Source organism: Opisthocomus hoazin, chromosome 1 (assembly GCF_030867145.1).
Source record: "Opisthocomus hoazin isolate bOpiHoa1 chromosome 1, bOpiHoa1.hap1, whole genome shotgun sequence".
In the NCBI taxonomy this organism is placed as follows: Eukaryota; Metazoa; Chordata; class Aves; order Opisthocomiformes; family Opisthocomidae; genus Opisthocomus; species Opisthocomus hoazin.
The window spans coordinates 6,062,445-6,082,526 of record NC_134414.1 but is presented as its reverse complement, the minus strand read 5'-3'; the positions used below and the strand labels follow the sequence as shown (position 1 = coordinate 6,082,526).

Below are 20,082 nucleotides of genomic sequence, written 5' to 3'. Positions count from 1 at the left end.
AAAACTCATCATTCTTTGTCTGCCAGAAGATTTAGTGTGGTTTTTTTTCTTTTTGTTTTTTTTTTGGCCGCACTGCAATGAAGCAATTTATTTTTTAAATATCCGAGGAACTACAAGCTTCCTGAACTCTGCAAGTGCTGGGTGCATTTGCTGTTCCTCTCAGGTTTTCTGTTGAGGCCATCAGTGAAATCCCCATTGTCACTGAGCTGTTGTGGCTGATTTCCAGGCTTCTTCTGTGTGGGCCAGGCTTTGCAAAACATGTATCAAACACTCTTTTGATTTCAGTTTCCCTGCCTATGAGACAGACCTGCTTGATATCTTAACTCCCAGATAAGACACCTGGCAGTTTCTAAGGTCTCCAGACATAGATCCAGACATGTCTGAAGTTTTTTTGAACCTGACATATTTCAATAAATACATTTTAAACATGTTGGCAAGTGCTTTTTCAGTTAACACCATGAGACACTCCATCTCCTTCAGTACCTGGCTTTAACTTGCTTATTAAAAGTCCAGGCTCACTAAGCCTCATGTAAAGAAAATGATGTACAGTAGCCACTTCTTAGGTTGAATCATATGTGGACTCTCAGGGGTTTGGAAATGTCCCCTGGAACAGCAGCATTTCTCTGTTTATTGCTATATAATGAGCTTCTGGAGACAAGGCTGTCAAATTAAACGCTCAGGTTTTGATGCCTAAATAAATACATGTATGAATACAGTGTTATGAGACTGTTTCCTGACAGCTCTAATATTGACTGTCCAAGCTACCAGCAATGTCATATATTCCACTAATGCCAGTGACAGACACTTCGGATCTCACAGGCTACAAATGCTGCTTCCAAGAAAATCAAATAAATTTAGCCATCTGGAGAAAGAAGTGGACCCACTTGAACCTGACTCTACAGGAATCTTCAGGGTTGATCCATAGCTTGTCTGATGCAAAGACATATAGCTGCTCTGATGCAAACCAGATAATCGAAGAAAAAGGGATTCCACAAGCTGGAATGAAACTTGAAAAGAAGGATAATATGGCACAGCATGACATTCCCTCCCCAAAACAACAGCCCCACCAAAACCATGGGGCTGCATGGCCAGAAATTGATGTCAGGTTGGGTTGACATCAAGCTTACTCAAAGTCATGGAAAGGACAAAACGGAGAGGAACTTGTGAAGAATTAAAGGAGGTTAACTAATGCCAGGCAGTGAGGCTGGAGCGATAATAAAGCTTGTCAGTCTGATGTTTTACATAATTTTTGTGATTGAGTCAGAAGTCTAGCATGTAAAGTCAAGTGGTGGGTTGCCTTCTCAATCTCCTACGCATTGTCATCCTACTGAAAGGTGATATTGAGAGAGAAAATTAGTGCTACATAGGCAGTGTGCCCATGTCACAAAGAAATAAAAATGGATTAACTGATATTTTGAAATAAAATAGTAGATGAGGAGCCTCCTTTGGTAGTGTTTTCCAGTGGAGCCTCTGCGATCTCATTTTTTCCAGTACTGTTCAATAGCTGTATCATATTATCTGGAAGAAACAGAAAAATCGTTATTCATAAAACTTGCAGATTGGTTTAGACCTCTCATCAAATGGACGTGTTTGAAAAGTATCCACTAAACTAAAACCAGATGGGTTTGTATACATCTGGGAACAAAGAATACATACCACACCTCCAAGGCAGATGTTTGCATTAAGGAAAGCAGAAATGGGCCTGAAAACAGCAATGCTGCAACTGTGTTCATCTGAGCTATAGCATTCAAGTGGAGAAAAATCGAATAGGTGATAAAAGATGCCATCATCTCTATATTCAGCATTAAGGAGTGAGGCTCACTAATCGATACTGTTTTTAATTCAGAAAAGAGAAGGAAAATTTAAAATGAATGTCAACAGAGCGTTGCAAGGATGAAATCCTGAAAGCATACTCTATGGCAAAAGCCTGAAGGAGCTGTTTGGTTATCTTGCTCGGAGTATGACTAGGGTGTGAGCTAATTATGGTGTGAAAATATCTTCAGGGAGGTGATATTTATTGTGCTTCCTAGTTTTTTGTTTCACAGGCAAAGGTGGAGTGAGACTCAGTTGCAGGAAGCTGAAACCAGACACACGAGATATTAAGCAGGTATTTTTAATGTTGAGGGTAATTAACAATTGGAATAATAGATGTGGGAACCTGGTAGATCCTCCAAGGCTGGAGCACTTAATTAAGGCTCAGAGGACATGAAGAAAGGCTGACACAAGCATTACCATGATGCTCTCCCTCAATTTTCTCTATAATCAGTGGAGATAGGAGACTTTTATGCAGGGAGAGTCAGAACAGGAGTCAAGCCTTTCCCCTGTCTCTCTCTGCTGGCTGTAGAGAGTTTCCAGAGAAATCAGCTTGATTTTATTTCCAGGATGCTTGAAGAGCTCAGAGCAGCAGCAGCTCCTGGGAGGCTGTTGGGCCAGGCTGATGTGGGAGGTCAGAGCAAGAGATTAGAGCACCCTCTTCTGCTCTAAAAATTTAAAGCAAAGGGATACAGCTGTGGCTGAACCTTCCCGTGGGGAATGTTACAGCTGTATGAACGCGCGAACCACTCGCTCACCTCAGTGAGCGTGGAAGAGCGGGGGGAATCGGTCTGGTGGTGCGCAAATCACACAGCGTCACAAAGAAATCTTTGCCCTGTGTTGTGGTTGTTGCCGTAACGGTGAGCTTAAGATGTGAGAAAAAAGCAAGGCGTGGAGACGTACACAAGGTTTTAAACTTTAATGTTAATTCCAGCCAGATGAATTACCTTAATAATACTTTTTTTTGCCTCAGATGCTTGATTTACCTCACTTGTTTACTAGTGAGGCAAATTCTGCAGTGCCAGGGCCTGAGCTGCTGTGGCAAAAGCAGGAGCGTTAACCCCAGTCTTGGGTACCCTAAGCATGGGACAGATGTGGTGGAGCTACTTCCGATAACCAGCTTTTCCTGTGGAGGGTGGATTCCTGCCACTGCTATTACCGGATTGCCGGAAAGTCTTTTCTTTCGCTGACAAACAAGAAGTAGAAGAAAAGAGAGAAAGTGACAAAGATTTCAAACCACTTGGCTTTGGAAAAATATGAACTGGTAATTGTCAGATTAATGACACTAATAGAGACCTCCAAGTCAATTATTTTTTAATCTTTCATTGTTGGGTGCCTGATCCCCATTTTCTTCAACACAGGAGATTTTAATGCTATAAACATCCCCTAGAAGTGAGTCACTGGAGTTTTGCAGCTGCTCCAGGAGGCTTTGAGACTGCTGACCCTGAGTGGAATTAAACTCTGCAGCACCATTCTTGATACCAAAAGAAATGAGATAGCAGTGAGCGTTTGGTATATGGATAGAGATGTACGTATATTTATATATGGATAAATCAAACGTATAAGGTCAATTCAAAAAAATCAGACCCCTATCTGCCACTCCTTGATTAAAACCTAGTGTCAAAACCTAATGCATTAGTAGCATACCAAGCACTGTTATGAGTTTAGGCTTGATGTCAGCTTGTCTTTCAGGCACTTTCCAAATGTGAAGCTGTTTGGTAATTCCTGGTAACTATCTTGAGCTGTACCAGTCTACAAAGAAGCACTGTTCCAGGAACCTTTCCAGATCTTGGCCATGCAAGGAAATGAATGAATGGGAGGAAATGAATGAAATGAACGGAGAGCTCTGCTCTCCCCACTGCATCTGAAAGACCTTGTGGCTTCCCTCAACCATTAATCATGAAGAACTGCTGCTGAACACACACCAATGAGATGTGTATAATTTATATGATGTATTTGAAGCTAATACGGCTAAATTGTTGAAGTACGAATGGTTCTCTCTAGACCACAAGCACTCGTCCTGTGACCTCAGCTGAATTATTGCAAGGGGCTTCCTAGCTAGGACAGGTGTGAAGACATTCAAAGTCTTTCCAGGATGACAGTTTTATTGCTGGGCCCACTGGGGAAGGAAGGTGCCTGGGAGTGTGGAGAGGTTTATTGGAGGGCTCAGCTGTGGGGGATATATCTAGAGGACCCAAGAAAATACCAAGAAGACTTTAGTGCAAGCGTAAAAAGCTCTGTGTGTGCCATGATGGGTACAAGGAAGAAACATGGGAAGGGGGAATGTAACACATCAGCAGGATGGTAAAGCCTGAATTCAAATATTCTGCTTACCCCAAACCTAAGATATCTCTTGTCTCTGCTGCTTACAGGGCAGAAGAAGAGCTGTCCCTGCTGTGGTACAGAAAGACTTAAGGAGCTGTTCTGCAGGGGCAGATCCTAGGAGATAAATCCCACTAATCCAAGGGCAGAGCTTTAAGATGCCATCTCTACAGTTACTGAGTCAGATATGAGCATGCCTCTGCACTGAGGCAGTTGAGAGTGAGGCAACCTTGGAGCTCTGCAAGACCTTCCTCCAGGAACTAAGAGCTCAGGAGGATGTACCCCAAGTCATGAAATCCTGAAGGAGAAGTACGACCCTCACCAAAAGGAGCACAGGAAGCTTTTGACAGGGCTTGGAGGGTCCCAGAGCATCCACCCAGTTGGAGTGGCCCATGCAAGCAAGAAGTTGAAGGAGGTGGGCACCCAAGTGCACTTGCAGTGGAGGCTGACAATGCATTGCCTATCTTTGAGGAAGGACCCACATCTGAGGACAGCCACTGCCACCGGTGAGACACTGCTCCGCTGGTGGGTAGCTGTTTCTGGAGGTCTCTCTCCATCAGGTTAGAGGACCTGTGGGTGCATTTATAGCACAAGCTGCACTGTGGTGCTCCACGTTCCATATCTCAGTGGCTGAGGATCCAAGCTAAAAATACTCCGGTAATGAACAGGTAAGCTGGGGTAAGGGGCCTGCTATTTTTAGAGCACAAACCTGCTTGGATCAGCAAATTTTCTAAGCTACAGGGTGACACTGCAGACGGCAGGGAGCTTGTTGTGGGTTTGTAATTTCTGTGCCAGGACTTGAAGGGTGAGGTTGTTCTTCCCCCAAAAAACTATGTCTTCTAGTCTTTAACCAAGAATATTTTAAGCCAAGAGTGAACAAACGCTTTTGCCCTGACAGTTATTTAACAGTTCTTTATCTAGATTCAAATCATAATCCTCCTTTTCCCTCATTTTGTGATTACCTATTTATCCACTTTTCATTTTGCCAGGTTTAAGAGACTCTGTCTGGAGTCGTCCTTGAAAAACCTTTTCAGAAAGTTTTAAAATCGTACACACATGCATATGTATGTCTAAGTATATGCATATATGGGTCTATATATTTGTGCGCATATTTATGGGCTCCGATTCATATTCAAAAGTCACTGAGGATTTTGGATTGGCAAAAGTTACTGGCTTAGTGCATTTCAATTTTTTATTTTCTTATATGCTCACTTGTCTGTGTGATTTGGGAATTATCCTTCTGACACACCAAAAACTTAGTGTATCCACAGGCCGTGTTTACTGCTGCGACGAAAGCAGACTCACTCTTCACTGCCTGGTTTTGGAATATATTGCAAAACGTCTGAAAATGTTTAAATAAGCATGCATTTGAGGGCTACGGTATGCCTAACTGACGCTGTTTGGATGCTTGTCTGCAGGGTGCAGTGGCTTGTGTGGTGCGTGTCCATGAGTCTGTGCAGGGTTTTGGCACCCCATCGATGTGCACCTTGAGAACTGTTGTGTAATTTGGGCTGACTCAGCTGTATCTACACGCACTGGACAAATACCTATACAGGAAGGCAAATGTAATCTACTTTTCTTCCAGCGGCTGGTAATGCAGTGCCTGGCTTCCTGAAGAACTCGACGCAGATCTACCCACCTGTAAAACAATGTCCTTTCTCCTACTGTGTCCTAACAGCTTGTTCTGGGAGCTGTCAAGGCACATTAGATTGAATCAGCTCAACACTGGAAATTCATTCAAGCCATTTTTCCAGGCTCTCTGGTGGCTGCTGTTGGGAATAATCCTACTTTGCTCTCCAGTACATTGTTCTGTTTTTAAAATTGGACTGCTTGGACCCTGGAACTGTGACCCCTTCTTTTCCAAAGCTTTTCCCCACGTGGCTGCCAGGTTAGCGGTGGAACGAATTAGCAAAGATCCTTCACTAGATCTTGGCCACAGGCTGGATTATGTGGTCCTGCAAGAAGAATGTGAGACATCAAGAGCTCTGCTTAGGTTCATCGACTTTGGAAAGCTTTCGTCAGCTTTCATAGGCCCTCTGAACCCTGGCTTCTGTGAAGTGGCTACACTTTTAGGAGAAAACTGGAATAAAGCCATCTTCTCATGGATGTGTATCAATTATAAACTGGATTCCACCATCCACCACCCTACATTTGCAAGGACCCTGCCCTCTCCAACTCGTGTTTTGTTTACAATAATGAAATATTTTAACTGGGCTCACGTTGGCATCATTGCTTCCGATGAGGATATTTGGATGGACACAGCCAACAAGTTAGCAAGTGCACTCAGGAACCGGGGGCTTCCTGTAGGCATTGTTACATCCATGCGTAAAGGAGAAAAGGGCATTGAAGACACCTGGAATGAGATTAAGAAAGTTGACGGCATTAAAAGTAAGTGCTTTGAGTTTCATTCCTTTTTTTCATTTGTTTTTATTTTTTATTTTCTCCAGGGTAGGACTGCATTGTTATCCAATGGACATAGCTTAGAGAATGAAATTTTGAGGTCATTTCAGTCAAGCACAATTTTATCTCTGACCCTAATGGAGACAGGGCTTCATGCAAAAGAATGCTGAGCATTTTGTATGTGATGGAGATAGGGCAAAACAGTCTTCTGCAATGTGAAAGACTGGATCCAGCTTGTCTGAAAAAATACTTAGTGGATGGATGTCTGTGCTTGACTCTGTCAAGTGTGAAGAGAGATTTATAGGAAAGTTTCATATTTGTGGTGGTTTGGATTATAGATTACCAAAAAATCTTATGCTTTGATGCTGTGTCCTTGCTACCTGTATTCAGTGAAGGTATTAGAAGTGAAATCCAGTGGTAAACACCTCATACTAAAGCAGTGGAAAGGCCCTTGCTGAGGTACAGCAAATACTAAAGAAAAATCTTTTTTCTCTTGAGAAAATGTGGGGAAAAAAGCCATGTTTTTCTGATTCAGAGCCTTGTTAGGAAGTCTGTGATCCTGGATGTACACTTCTGCAGTCAGCACTGTGAATCCAGATGAGGATGTATTTTAGCTAAGATTTTGACTTTTATGTCAAAGACTAACAATGTTGGCAAGACACTGTCCAATTTGGAGTTTTATCAGTGCTCAAATCTATGCTTGAGGCCAAATCCACCTTGGGTGTGTTCATTTCATCACTATTACAGCTCTCCATGTGAGTTAGATGGGCTCCTTTCATAGTCAATGATTCATCTGACCATCTTAAGCTCTCTGCTATACTATGGGATGAATCACTGCCTAGAAGTACCCGTTTCTTTCCTGTAATTCAGCAACGTGAAAATGCTTTTATCCACTTCAGCTTCTACTTTGCTGAGGATGCTTTTTCTCCTAAGAAGAGACCACAGCTACTCTAGAGGTCCTGCTCCCTTCTAGTTTAGTAGCAGACAGGTCTGCTTTGCAACGTCCCTTCACATCATTGGCCTACTTTACTCCTCTCACTGATGGAGTTTTGAGATATCTTGGATGAAAGATAAAGAATGCTTCCTTTCATGATGGGCCAGTGAGCACCACGGAAAGCCTGAGAAACAGATACATCTGTATTTCAGATCTCCCCACCAGACATGGGGACATTGGCCCCAAAGCATTTTGCAGGCAAGGACACAGACTCTGGGACGGCCAAGCATGGACCAGATGTTGAAACACAACACAGTGCCCAACCTAAAATCTGTATATATGGTGACAGCATGAACGGGTGGAGCTTGGGCACTGCTAACAACTGTGTGGTGTCTGTCAGCTCAGGGCACACAAAGGGAAAGCTCACATCTCTCAGAAAAAGGCAGCACAGGACCGTGACTTCCCATCATGTTAGCCTGTGCCTCACTTTTGTCAAAATTTCTTACCGCTCCTCCTTCTGTATGGCTCCAGGAATGGATAACGCTCACAGCCTCTTTTGCTAGATGTTGCACATCTCCAGTACAGCTCCCAGCTTCCTCAGAACATCACACTGGTGGGACCATTACAGTCTGTCCTGATACAGCCATTCAGACAGCTCTTTTACTGGGGGGAGGGAGCTATTTTGTGTTGAAAACCCCACAGGGATTAACAACAATGCAATCCATGTGTTTCAGTTATACTCCTGTGCATGCATTCTGCGCTCATTGGAGGGGAAGAGCAGGCCACCTTGCTCACAAAGGCTCTGGAAATGGGACTGGCAGATGGAAGATACCTCTTCATTCCATATGACACTTTACTGTACAGTCTTCCTTACCAAAACAACTCATTCAGTGTCTTTGAGAACAACAGCAAGCTCCAGCAAGCATATGATGCTGTGCTGACTATCACACTGGCATCTGGAGAAAGAACTTTCTATGATGCATTCAGAGAAGCTAAAGAAAGTGGTGAAATAATCAGGGATTTGGAAGCCACCCAGGTAAATATTCTTTCTCTCAGGCTTTTCTGGGACTTGGTAATTGGAGACATGAGACAAACAATAGTCATAGAGAAAGGACAGGCAAGAGACAACCTAGAATGCGTGCTTTCATTTTAGGGAAACTATGGTGGAAGCTGGATGTGATCTGCACTCATTTGGAAAGGATATTTCTCCTGAATATCTGGCAATCTAACTCAGTTCAACTGCAGAACCATGTTGGGAATTCAAGAGAAAGGTGTTGTTTCTAAGGCCCTCAGATTTGGTTTGCTACCTGCTAGTTGCTGTAGATCCAAGATGAAGCAGTGTCTCCTAAAATGGATAAAGTCCTTGGAAATTTTAAGACACCAGAATAAGATGTCCACATGACTGGGAATTTAGGGAGATGTGACAGGCAAACAAAATACTGGATGTTTGTAGAGGGAAATGCTTAGGATCATTGTTCCCTCATTCATTTCAGCACTATAGTCAAAGTTATTCCCTGCCAGCACAATTATCTAAATGTCCCCAGTAGCCCGTAAGAAAGAAAGTCAGTTGCTACCTTGTAGACTTTATAAGAATAATTGGAGAATCTGTCTTTCTAGTGAAGAGATGCAGGATTCAACTGAGCTAATCTTCAAATCTCACTACGATCTTTCAAAAAACTTCAAGCAGTTTTAAGGAAAGATTTATCAGATCTGGATGCATGTTTGCTTTAGGAGGAGATGAATCATGCTTTGCAAGCATTCATTTATTACCCTTCACTATAATGAGAGCCCACATTAACTATATTGCGTGTAGGGTTCTTCATTGTAGGTGTCTACATCTGGTCAATGAATCCCACTATAGATGTCAAATTCTGTGCCTCCCAACAGCACTCCTCATTTTATCACAGGTGAATGGCTATAATCCCTCTTCACCCACCAAATGTGGATGACCACTTGATTGCAAAAGCCACCATGTGTTCTTTTAAGGGAGGGGAAATTCAAGTGTGGCGTAGAAATCAAGTCTGGCACAGAAATGCAAGGAGAAAAGGTTCTGGTACCCCAGAGAACAAGTTTGCTGTGGCTCTGCTTTGTGGTTTTTACATTTGAAGAATAAACAATGTTCTGACAGAGGGGACCAATCCTTTGGGCATGAGATTTTTCCTACCTGGATAGGGAGGCGAACCTCTGACTTTGATCTTCTGTTTGTGGAAGAAGTTTTAGCACATTGCTTTGAGCCAGGCTGTGATAAAGCACCAGCTGAACGTCAGGCTCAGAGTTTTGGCTCTTCCCATGATAAAGCGATTTTACATGGTTTTAAAAATATTTTGAAATTGTACTTTGGGAAGAAACCGTAAGAAAAGACATATATTTGAAGTTGCACACATAGTGAGTCGACCCAGAGCTACCTTCAACCTATGATTCTTCAGACCCATTACTCTGTGAGTCTTAATGCTCAGGTGTCTCAGTTCCCGAGTTCACAGCTTAGCGAGTGGGACATCTTTTGCCACAGATCTCAAACCAGAGGTTGGCAGTAGTATATCCTGACCTAAATTTCTTCTGTATTTTTAGGTTTCTCCACTTTTTGGAACAATCTATGATGCCATTTACTTCACAGCAATGGCTATAGACAGTGCTCGGAGGAAGGGAGCCAGAATCTCAGGAGCTAACATAGCTGACCACACAAAGAACTTCAGTTTCCCTGGGTTTAGTCACCAGGTAGAGACAGACAACTGTGGAAAGGGGCTGAGCAGCTATGTGGTATTGGACACAGACGGCCATGGGAACCAGCTTTTCCCAACGCATTTGCTGGACATGTCTTCAGACTCTGTGAAGTCCCTAGGCCGGGCCATCCACTTTCCCAGCGGAGCTCCACTCAAGCCAGACTCCACTTGTTGGTTTGATCCAGATGTTCTCTGCACTGGAGGTAAGAAAGACAAAAAAACAGAGTGAAATGGCACTGGGCCCATGCTTCTTATTTGTTTCATCTTTTCTCTTACTCCAGGGGAGAGCACCCCGAAGTCAAAACCCTGAACTCAAGAAATTCTTGTAAATATGATTGGTCATCATGCTGCTTGTAATGGGAGTCCTCTACAGAGATCCCACTATTGATCCTCGAGACTCTCCTGTTGTTTGTTAAGTCAGTAAGCTTGTTGCCACTGTTGTGCTCTGGAAAGAGTTTTCCAGGTCTAACAGTCCACATCTGTCTATTTTGATAGCAATTAATATATGCCAGAGGCTCCAGCCAGCACTGTGTCCCTGCCCTTCTGAGGGACAGGTCACTCAGAGGATTTGCACTGAAGACAATCAAGAAGAGACGCACAACAGCAGATGCTCTCACCATCTCTCCTGGCTAACCCCAACTTCTTTACCCAGTTAGCTATGTGGCTTTAAGGATCATCAAACTCACCTCATCAAGAAAAGATGATAATCATTATTCAAAATAATCTGAGTTACTGTAAACAACAGAGGCAATAATCGAAGACTTATGGGCAGAGGTATTTGTGCTGCTTCCTAGGTTTGTGAGACTGGGCACTGGTTTTACTTATTGTTGTTAATTTGACGCAACTGTGGTGCAGTTTTAAACTCCACAGGGAAGCCAAAATTTCAGGGTAGGATACTTAGCCTCCACTTGACATATTTACTTGTAATACTAAGCATTTACTCCTTCTGCTCCAGGATATGACTTAAACAGACAAAATTAACCACATCTACAGAACATTTCATTCAGCAGCTGAAAAAAACATTCCCCTTTGCTCAGCCATAGCTGGTTTAAATCAGTGTCGCTCTCTGGAAATTTGAGATATACTGGTCATACAGCAGCTGGCAAGCTATAGAAGAGACAAATATAATGCTACCATATATCTAATTTTGCACTGCCACTAGGAATGTCTTAGAAATTTAGTATCCCATTGCAGTCTAAAAAAAATCCCACTGATTTTTAGAGATATCAGGTTTTATGTTCATACCTTTACAAAAGCATAAAGCTCTAGGCATCTGTCAGTAAAGTGATAATTTATTATTTTTACTAATATTTCAGAGACTGAATTTTATGACTAGAATTAAATCCAGGCCTCAGTCTGGCTTTTTTATGGAGTTAGGGTTGGAGGGGGGTTAGATGTGAATCTGCCAGGGTGCTGTGGTTCCTGACCACAGGTCCACCACAAGCGGGGCTGGGCAGGTGCTCCAAGTACACACGCACACACAGAGTGCAGACACAGCCAGCCACCGACATTGCAGGAGAGAAATGTGTTTACAGACACCACTAACCACAACAAGCATTGCCAAAACATGGGACAACACAAATGGCCTGATCCTGGTCCTACACACCACTTAACTGGGCTCTAAGCTTGCAAGCACATCTCACAACCCTAGCCCCTGCACACACACAAATGCATAGTCTGGTTGGTGGTCTAGGCCTGCAATTCCCCCATAGCCAGCTCTCAGACCCTCTGGGCTCTGCAGTAGCTGGTCTCTGCAGGAGCTGCTCTCCAGACTTGTGGTCTCTCATTGATTGCAGGCTCCAGGACTTCTCACTTAACCTGTTGGTTAGGTTGACATGAAGTCTACAAATGTCACGTGCAGGCAGGGAGCACACTCATCCAGGAAGAAAAATTAGAAATAGGGGTTAAGAAGAAGGCAGTACAGATTGTGATGATCAGGTGGAGGATTTGGCTGGAAAAACGCCCAACATAATCATGTGTGACCAGCATCCCCATCCTTTTCAGTATCCCACTCTTGAGCCTCCCCAACTCACCCCTGTCCCTCCCTTTCCCCACTTTTTTCTCTTCCTCTGAACATCCCATGAGGTTTCAAATGCTCCCCCAGTCTCATTAAAGCATCCTGTAATGAGTTTAACACAATCCCACAAGTTCCCTCAAGTATGCATAGGTTTGCTCTTTCCCGTGAGCCCATGATAACTTTTCTTTTACTGCTGATTAGTCATCAGATTCTGGATGAGCTTCCTCAAGGCTCAAGGCTATGCCTCCTTCCTGCAATGGCCCATCCATCAGCAATGTGAGCACTCTGGTCTTTGGTTTTGCTTTCACTATCTCCTATTCCTTAGGGTTTGTTTATCTGGCTGTTTATTTTTCAGTTCTCTTGTCCTTTTACTGCCTCTTGTTCACTCCAGTGAATTCTGTGCTCCAGCCAGCTCTTGCTAATATCTAATCTAAATCTGCCCTCTTTTAGTTTACAGCCGTTCCCCCTTCTCCTATCACTACACACCCTTGTGAAAAGTCCCCCTACCCAGCCTTCCTGTTGGCCTTTTCAGGCACTGGCAGCTGCTCTAAGGTCACCCCAGAGCCTTCTCTTCTCCAGGGTGAGCAGCCCCAACTCCCTCAGCCCATCCTCACAGGAGAGGTGCTCTAGCCCTCGGATCATCTTCTTGGCCCTCCTCTGGACCCGCTCCAACACATCCATGTCCTTCTTATGTTGAGGGCTCCAGAGCTGGACGCAGGACTCCAGGTGGGGGTCTCACGAGAGCAGAGTAAGGAGGCAGAATCCCCTCCCTCGACATGCTGGCCATGCTTCTTGTGATGTAGCCCAGGATATGGTTGGCTTTCTGGGCTGCAAGCACACATTGCCAGCTCATGTTGAACTTCTCATCGACCAGTACCCCCAAGTCCTTCTCCTCAGGGCTGCTCTCGAGCCACTCTCCACCCAGCCTGTACTTGTGTTTTGGATTGCCCCGATCCACATGCAGGACCTTGCACTTGGCCTTGTTGAACTTCATGGGGTTCACACAGGCCCACCTCTCCAGCCTGTCAAGGTCCCTCTGAATAGCATCCCTTCCCTCCAGCAAGTTTGGCCACACCACACAGCTTGGAGTCGTTGCCAAACCTGCTGAGGGTTCACTCAGTCCCACTGTCCATGTTGCCGACAAAGATATTGAACAGCACCAGCCCCAGTACTGACCCCTGAGGCACATCACTCATCACTGGTCTCCACCTGGACATTGAGCCGTTGACTGTAACTCTTTGTGTGCGTCCATCGAACCAGTTCCTTACCCAACGAGTGGTCCATCTGTCAATTCCATGCCCTTCCAATTTAGAGACAAGGACATCATGCAGGACAGTGTTGAATGCCTTGCACAAGTCCAGGCAGACGATGTCAGTTGCCCGTCCTTTGTCCACCAACATTGTAACCCCATCCTAGAAGGATACCAAGTTGGTCAGGAACAATTTGCCCATGGACAAGCCATGCTGGCTGTCCGCACTCACCTCCTTGCTCTCCATGTGTCTTAGCATGGTTTCGAGGAGGATCTGCTCCATCATCTTGCCAGGCACAGAGGTGAGGCTGACTGGCCTCTAGTTCCCTGGGTCTTCCTTTTTTCCCTTTTTAAAAATGGGGGTGATGTTGCCCCTTCTCCAGTCAGTGGGGACCTCCCCAGACCACCACGACCTCTCAAATATGATGGAGAGTGGTTTGGCAACTTCGTCCATCAGTTACCTCAGGACCCATGGATGCATCTCATCAGGCCCCATGGACTTATGCACCTTCAGGTTCCTTAGGCAGTCTCGAACCTGGTCTTCTCCTACAGTGGGAGGTTCTTCATTCTCCCAGTCCCCGCTTTTGCCTTCTGCAACTTGGGCAGTGTGGCTAGAGCACTTGCTGTTGAAGACTGAGGTAAAAAAGTCATTCAGCACCTCATCTTTCTCCACATCCCAGGTAACCAGGTCTCCAGCTTCCTTCCAGAGAGGGCCCACACTTTCCCTAGTCTGCCTTCTGTCACTGACATACCTATAGAAGGCTTGCTTGTTCCCTTTGACGTCCTTGGCCAGATTTAATTCTGTCAGGGCTTTAGCTTTCCTAACTTGCTCCCTGGCTACTCCGACGATTTCTCTGTATTCCTCCCAAGCTACCTGTCCTTGTTTCCATCCTCTGTAGGCCTCCTTTTTCTGCTTGAGTTTGGCCAGGATCTCCTTGTTCATTCAAGCAGGTCTCCTGGCATTTCTGCCTGATTTCCTCTTGGTTGGGATGCATCACTCCTGAGCTTGGAGGAGGTGATCCTTGAAAAGTGATTAGCTTTCCTGGGCCCCTCTTCCCTCTAGGGCTTTATCCCACAATATTCTACTAAGCAAATTCCTGAGGAGGCCAAAGTCTGCTCTCCTGAAGTCCAGGGTAGCGAGCTTGCTGTGCACCCACCTCGCTGCCCTAAGGATCTTGAACTTCACCATTTCGTGGTCACTGCAGCCAAGGCTGCCCTTGACTTTCACATTCCCCGTAAGCCCCTCCTTGTTGGTGAGAACAAGGTCCAGCATCTCACCTCTCCTCGTGGGCTCCTCTATCACCTGGAGGAGGAAGTTGTCCTCAACGCATTCCAGGAGCCTCCTGGCTTGCCTTTGCCCTGCTGTGTTGTCCCTCCAACAGATGTCAGGGTGGTTGAAGTGCCCCATGAGGACCAGGGCTTTTGAATGTGAGGGTTCTCCTATCTGCCTATAGAGGGCCTCATCCACTCGCTCGTCCTGGTCTGGTGGCCTGTAGCAGAATCCCACTGTAATGTCGCCCATCCCTGCCCTGCCTTTGATCTTGGCCCATAAACTCTCTGTGGGCTCCTCATCCATCCCCAGTCAGAGCTCCATGCACTCCAGCTGCTCTTTGACATAGAGGGCAACACCTCCTTGTCGTCTCCTCTGCCTGTCTTTCCTAAACAGCCTGTATCCTCCCATCCCAATACTCCAGTCATAGGAGCTGTCCCACCATGTCTCCATGATGCGGATGATCTCGTAGCCACACAGACGTGTGCACATCTCTAGCTCATCTTGTTTATTCTCTATGCTATGTGCATTTGCATAAATATATGTCTCTGTTGCAGTTCGGTGGAGTGCAGACTTGGTCTACATGCACACTGTCTATGAGGTGGAGAAATGGATGTGCAGTATCCATTCTACTGTGCCCAGATTTCTTCTCAGATGGAGGTATACAGGGCTAGTTCCAGGCTGCAGGTCGAAAGCAGAGTGACTTCTACAGAATCATAGAATCACGGCATGGTTTGGGTTGGAAGGCACCTTTAAAGACCATCAAGTCCAACTCCCCTGCTATGGGCAGGGACACCTTCCACCAGGCCAGGTTACTCAAAGCCCCGTCCAGCATGGCCGTGAACACTGCCAGGGAGGGGGCAGCCACAGCTTCTCTGGGCAACCTGGGCCAGTGTATGTGTGAGGACAGTCAGATACTGGGACCCTGAGCTGAGGGAGAAAGTAAGTCCAAACACAACAGGCAAATTTCAGCTAAAATGCTCTCTCTTTTCTTGAAAAGGACACCAATTTTCAAAAATGCCCTCATGCTTAGGAAGCCCTAGGTTTCACTACTTGCAAAAAGTCTGGTGTTTTATGTGCAAGTGTGACATAGAGTAATAAATTTTTTATCAACCCAGATTTCTTCATGCTTGTTTGTGTGTAAGGATCTCTGAATACAGACAGAATAAAATAGAAATAAACAGAAGACAGAAGAGACAGAGACAGTAAACACTTCCCACTGGAATTTATCTCGTCCGCTCATGTCAGCTTTCCTTAGCTTTCCAGCAAAGACACTCATGAGCAAAGTGTCTGTCTCCAGTACTTTCTGTCGATGGGACTGCTGAGGAAAACATCAACCTTCTCCTCCTTCTTGTTTGCTCTTTTCAGCATTAGAAATCTGTATCAGGGAATGAAAAATCCCAGATGGGCTGGTGACTCACGCTGGCCCTCAGCTTGGTACCACATGATAAAGCTTTTTCAGTGTTCCAGTTCCTGGAGAGCAGAGGGTCAAATGTTCAAAAGTTATTAAATTTGCAGAAGCTGCCTCTAAAACTTAATTCTTCCAAGAGAGTCCAGTCTTCATTTACTTGAAGAAAATCTATTTTTCCACTGATCCATGGCTCTAGATCTGATATAGAAAAAAAATGCATGGAAATAAATTACTGAAGTTGTTCCAGTCTCATGTAAGTAAAGTGAGTAAGTATTTGTGTATTCAGAAATTAACATTGCCTAAAAACTGCCTTATAGCTTTCTCCTGGCTGGACTTCTGACATTGTAGTCTAATGGTCTGATACTGATATTTTCATTATTATTGCCTAAATCAAAGGGATTTTCTAATTCGTTCATTCTTTTCCCCTCTTTGCACAGGGATTGAGCCTACAGTCATGATTTTGGGAGCAATGCTGATATTTGCCCTGATGCTTTGTGCTGTGGGCCTGGCTTCTCTCATAAGGTGAGAATTTCAGTACGTGTTTGATTTCGTGCCACTTTGAGCTTCTGTGGGAGACTTGTACTTTAATCAACAGTTTGGACCATGTGAATGCATAGCAGGTTTGACTGTGGTCTTAGCTCTCCATCCACGTAACTCTTCATTTTATTAAGTGATAGTGGCTTAAGTACTGGGGACATTGGTTCTGCTGTCTCAGGAGGAGCCATTTTACCCTTAATCCAGTCCAGATTTGGAAGAACATTGCAGTCTGTTGCTGGAAGTATTAGGTGGATGATGGCTTTGAAGAATTAGGAAGATGACTATCACTTTGGAAGTGCAAATCATGCTCTATAAACCAACGACAGGAATGTGCTTTAAGAACATTGAGGTGGAGACTGAGTGGGCTGCCATGTTAAATGTCTTTTTTCTTATTCTGGATCATTCTTTCCTAGAATTCTGTCCCTAATATAATCGTGTTTTCTATGAAGCACCTAGGGTGACCCTCTTTGCTTTCTCCATGTACTAAAGAGAAAGAGAGAGAGAATCTCTCTGGAGAGGGTTCAGGGCAATTAATTAGGATACCTCTCTATTACCAAGCTGATTCACTCCCGGTTTTGAACTGAAGTCCAGCTCCCTGGTTATTCATATTGTGTATATAATAGTCTGTGTGTGGGATCTTTGGAGTAAATGAAGTAGTCTGCTGGGGAAATGACAGTTTCCAGCAATTGCATGGGTCACACTTGCATCCCGACTCAATATCCAAGGTGGACATAAGGCAGCATGGACTGGGTGGTCCAGGAGCTATGGCTTGTTCTTTGGCAAAGACGTTATGGCCATAACCTATGGTAATCTGCTCCAAAATGGCCTCTGGAGTAATTTATTTTTATTTGTAATAATTTTTCTCATTATTGATGTCTACATGGTGCATGACTGAAATCAGGGTGGAATTAGACTGAAATTAGAAGGCATATTTACTCAGCAGCAATGAATTCAGCAGAGCAGGGTTCCTGAATTGTCTCATCCAGCTTTGCCTCTCAGATCATCCCAAACCATGTTTTCTCTTCACTCCTGAATCATCCCTCCAAACCCAGATGATATAAGGCCACCCACCAAGCAACACCCCAAACCGTTCCCCCCTTATAACACACAGCTGCATCTGATACCTCATAACTGCAGGCACTGAGGAGGTTGCTTCCATCCACCCGCACTTTAAAGCCCTGCTCTGTTCCTTGGCCACCAGTCTCTGCAATTACGTAAATAAAAGACAATCTTTCTGCCTACTCTACTTCTAAGCTGTTCCACAAGTACCAGACTGTGCTTGGGAAGGTTCAGTCATGAGTGAGGATGTATGGCCATCTGCAAGGGGAAAAAAAAAGTCTAGCATGACTCAGACAATGAATTAAGTCAGGGAGGGGCATGTCTGGAACTAAATTTAAACCACAACATGGTCTGAGTTCAAATGTGGGAGCTCTGGTCTTCGCTCTGCCAGGGATCTGCTGCATGACCTTAAATGAGTCATTCCACTCTTTGTGCTTTGCTTTCAGCAGAGGGTGCTTTCTTCCATGCTTGGGGGAGAGGATGTGATTGACTAAACAAGGTTTTCAGGTGGATGGGTGAAAAGTATGTACGTGATGAGTTTTTAGCACGAAGCTGAGTTGCGTGGCCTGTGAAAAGTGGTTAGAGAAAGATTATGAAAAATAATTTCAGGTGATGCCTGTGGTCATATGGCCAAAGCTCCTTCTGGACTCCAAAAAGCTGTCTGTGCTCTTCTAAAATGCCTGGAATGGTACTTGCAGTGGAAAAGTGAATCATGGTGATCTATCAATATTTTTACAAAGCAGATTCCTTCCACAGTATGGTTAGCAAAAGGCATCCTATTGCCAGCTTCTTCAAGATAAGTCTCGAATGTCTACAGATCAGACATCAACTGGAGTGTAAATAAAGTTTATTGAACAAAACAAGTGACACTGGGGGCAATGGAGGATCTTTACTTTCCCTTCTCTCTTCCTGCTTATTGAGTTTTTGGCTGTCCCATAGATACAGTGGGCTTTGTGCTCAGCATTAGACCTTGACATCTACTGAAACAGTGGGTTCAAAATGATGGTGTGTGCCTTCTGCCTCTTCCCTGAGCCCCTAAAATAGCCATGTGGTGGGTATTCATGACAGAGGTATCCCAGCTAAAAACTGACAATGAAACTGTGGAACGTTTCATATTGATTTGCATGAAGTGGTCATAAGCCTCTTTGAACTATCCCACCAACACATAGTCCTTGACAATGCACCATTTCTTGTTGCGGTCTCTTCTGCCTTGCAAATTCCAGAGAAGCTGGGCAAGTAGCATGATGCAGTCAAGCAACAGATAGTCTCTTTGCTGGTCTGACTGAATTTTCTCTCTTGCCCATGGCAATTCTGCAAATCTGGTATCCTGTCAAAGAGTGCAGAGAGTCATGCCTTGGAAAATGGGCAGCAGCATCCTGTGGAGATGCCAGAAGTACATTTGTCCTGTGTTACACAGTGTGTGATAGGCATCCCATCTGGCTTAGGTCCTGGAAGAAGTAGATCTGAATCGACACAGTTTTCTTGATCTAATTACTCCTGATCAAGAGGAACAGCACTGGCTCAGCAATCCTGTTTTCAAGACCTTCACTCTGCATTGCACTACGCCACGCACAGCAAACTGCTCATCCCCTGTAGCTCTTCCCTCTGCATGAGCTTGCAGTCATTACAAGGGGGTATCTTGCTGTGTCCTTCATACTGCACCATGCTACAACATAGAGATTCAGTTAGTACATTGTGGTGGTGACTTGTGTCCGGGCAGCTTGTATAAATGATCCCTGGTTCATTTTCAGTCCCTAAGAAAGGATTGTGTGCCTAAGCGCCATTTGATCACCAGCCAGGATGGCTGGTCTAATAAAACCTGTTATTCTCTCCTAATGGATAATGACCGGAGATATGAAAAATAAAACCAAGCAAAACAAAATATGCATTACATACACATCCAATTCATATTTGTAACCAAAATGACTCAAGATGTTGCTTCATGACGAGACCTTTTGAGATCATAGCTTTTGTAGTCTGTGAATTCAATAACCCTTGCTGTTTGACTCAGGGGATTTCAGTCCAAGTCAGGGCATCATGGTTTGTCTACTGCCTTCACCCATGTCCATCCCCACTGCCACACCAGGTGCTGCACTTTGCTTATACTGTGGGGAAACCAGATGTGAAGGACTCAAAGGCAGTGTAAACCCGTTACTTACCTAAAAAATGATGACTGTGGTTCTCCAAATCTCCCAGGCATAGCATCTTGAACAGCCAGCTATTCAGGGGGCCTAACAAGATAATAATGACCTTGGATGACCTTGTCTTCATCAACCCAGAGCTACATAAAAAGGTAAGTCCTCCTGCTTGTGAAAGTAATCTGGTGGGATACTCAAAGACAGGTTTGCTGG

At 44.6% G+C, this 20,082-nt stretch overlaps 1 protein-coding gene across 1 annotated transcript in view; it reads left to right on the top strand.

The window, feature by feature from the left end:
• The first annotated feature begins 5,783 nt into the window (after window positions 1-5,783).
• Window positions 5,784-20,082, top strand: part of GUCY2F (guanylate cyclase 2F, retinal) — a 48,691-nt gene continuing 34,392 nt past the window's right edge. Inside the window, exons 1-5 of the mRNA XM_009931043.2 lie at window positions 5,784-6,522; window positions 8,203-8,504; window positions 10,037-10,391; window positions 16,573-16,657; window positions 19,928-20,024. Of these exons, the coding sequence (XP_009929345.1) occupies window positions 5,784-6,522; window positions 8,203-8,504; window positions 10,037-10,391; window positions 16,573-16,657; window positions 19,928-20,024 (1,578 nt within the window). The remainder of the gene's footprint in view (window positions 6,523-8,202; window positions 8,505-10,036; window positions 10,392-16,572; window positions 16,658-19,927; window positions 20,025-20,082) is intronic.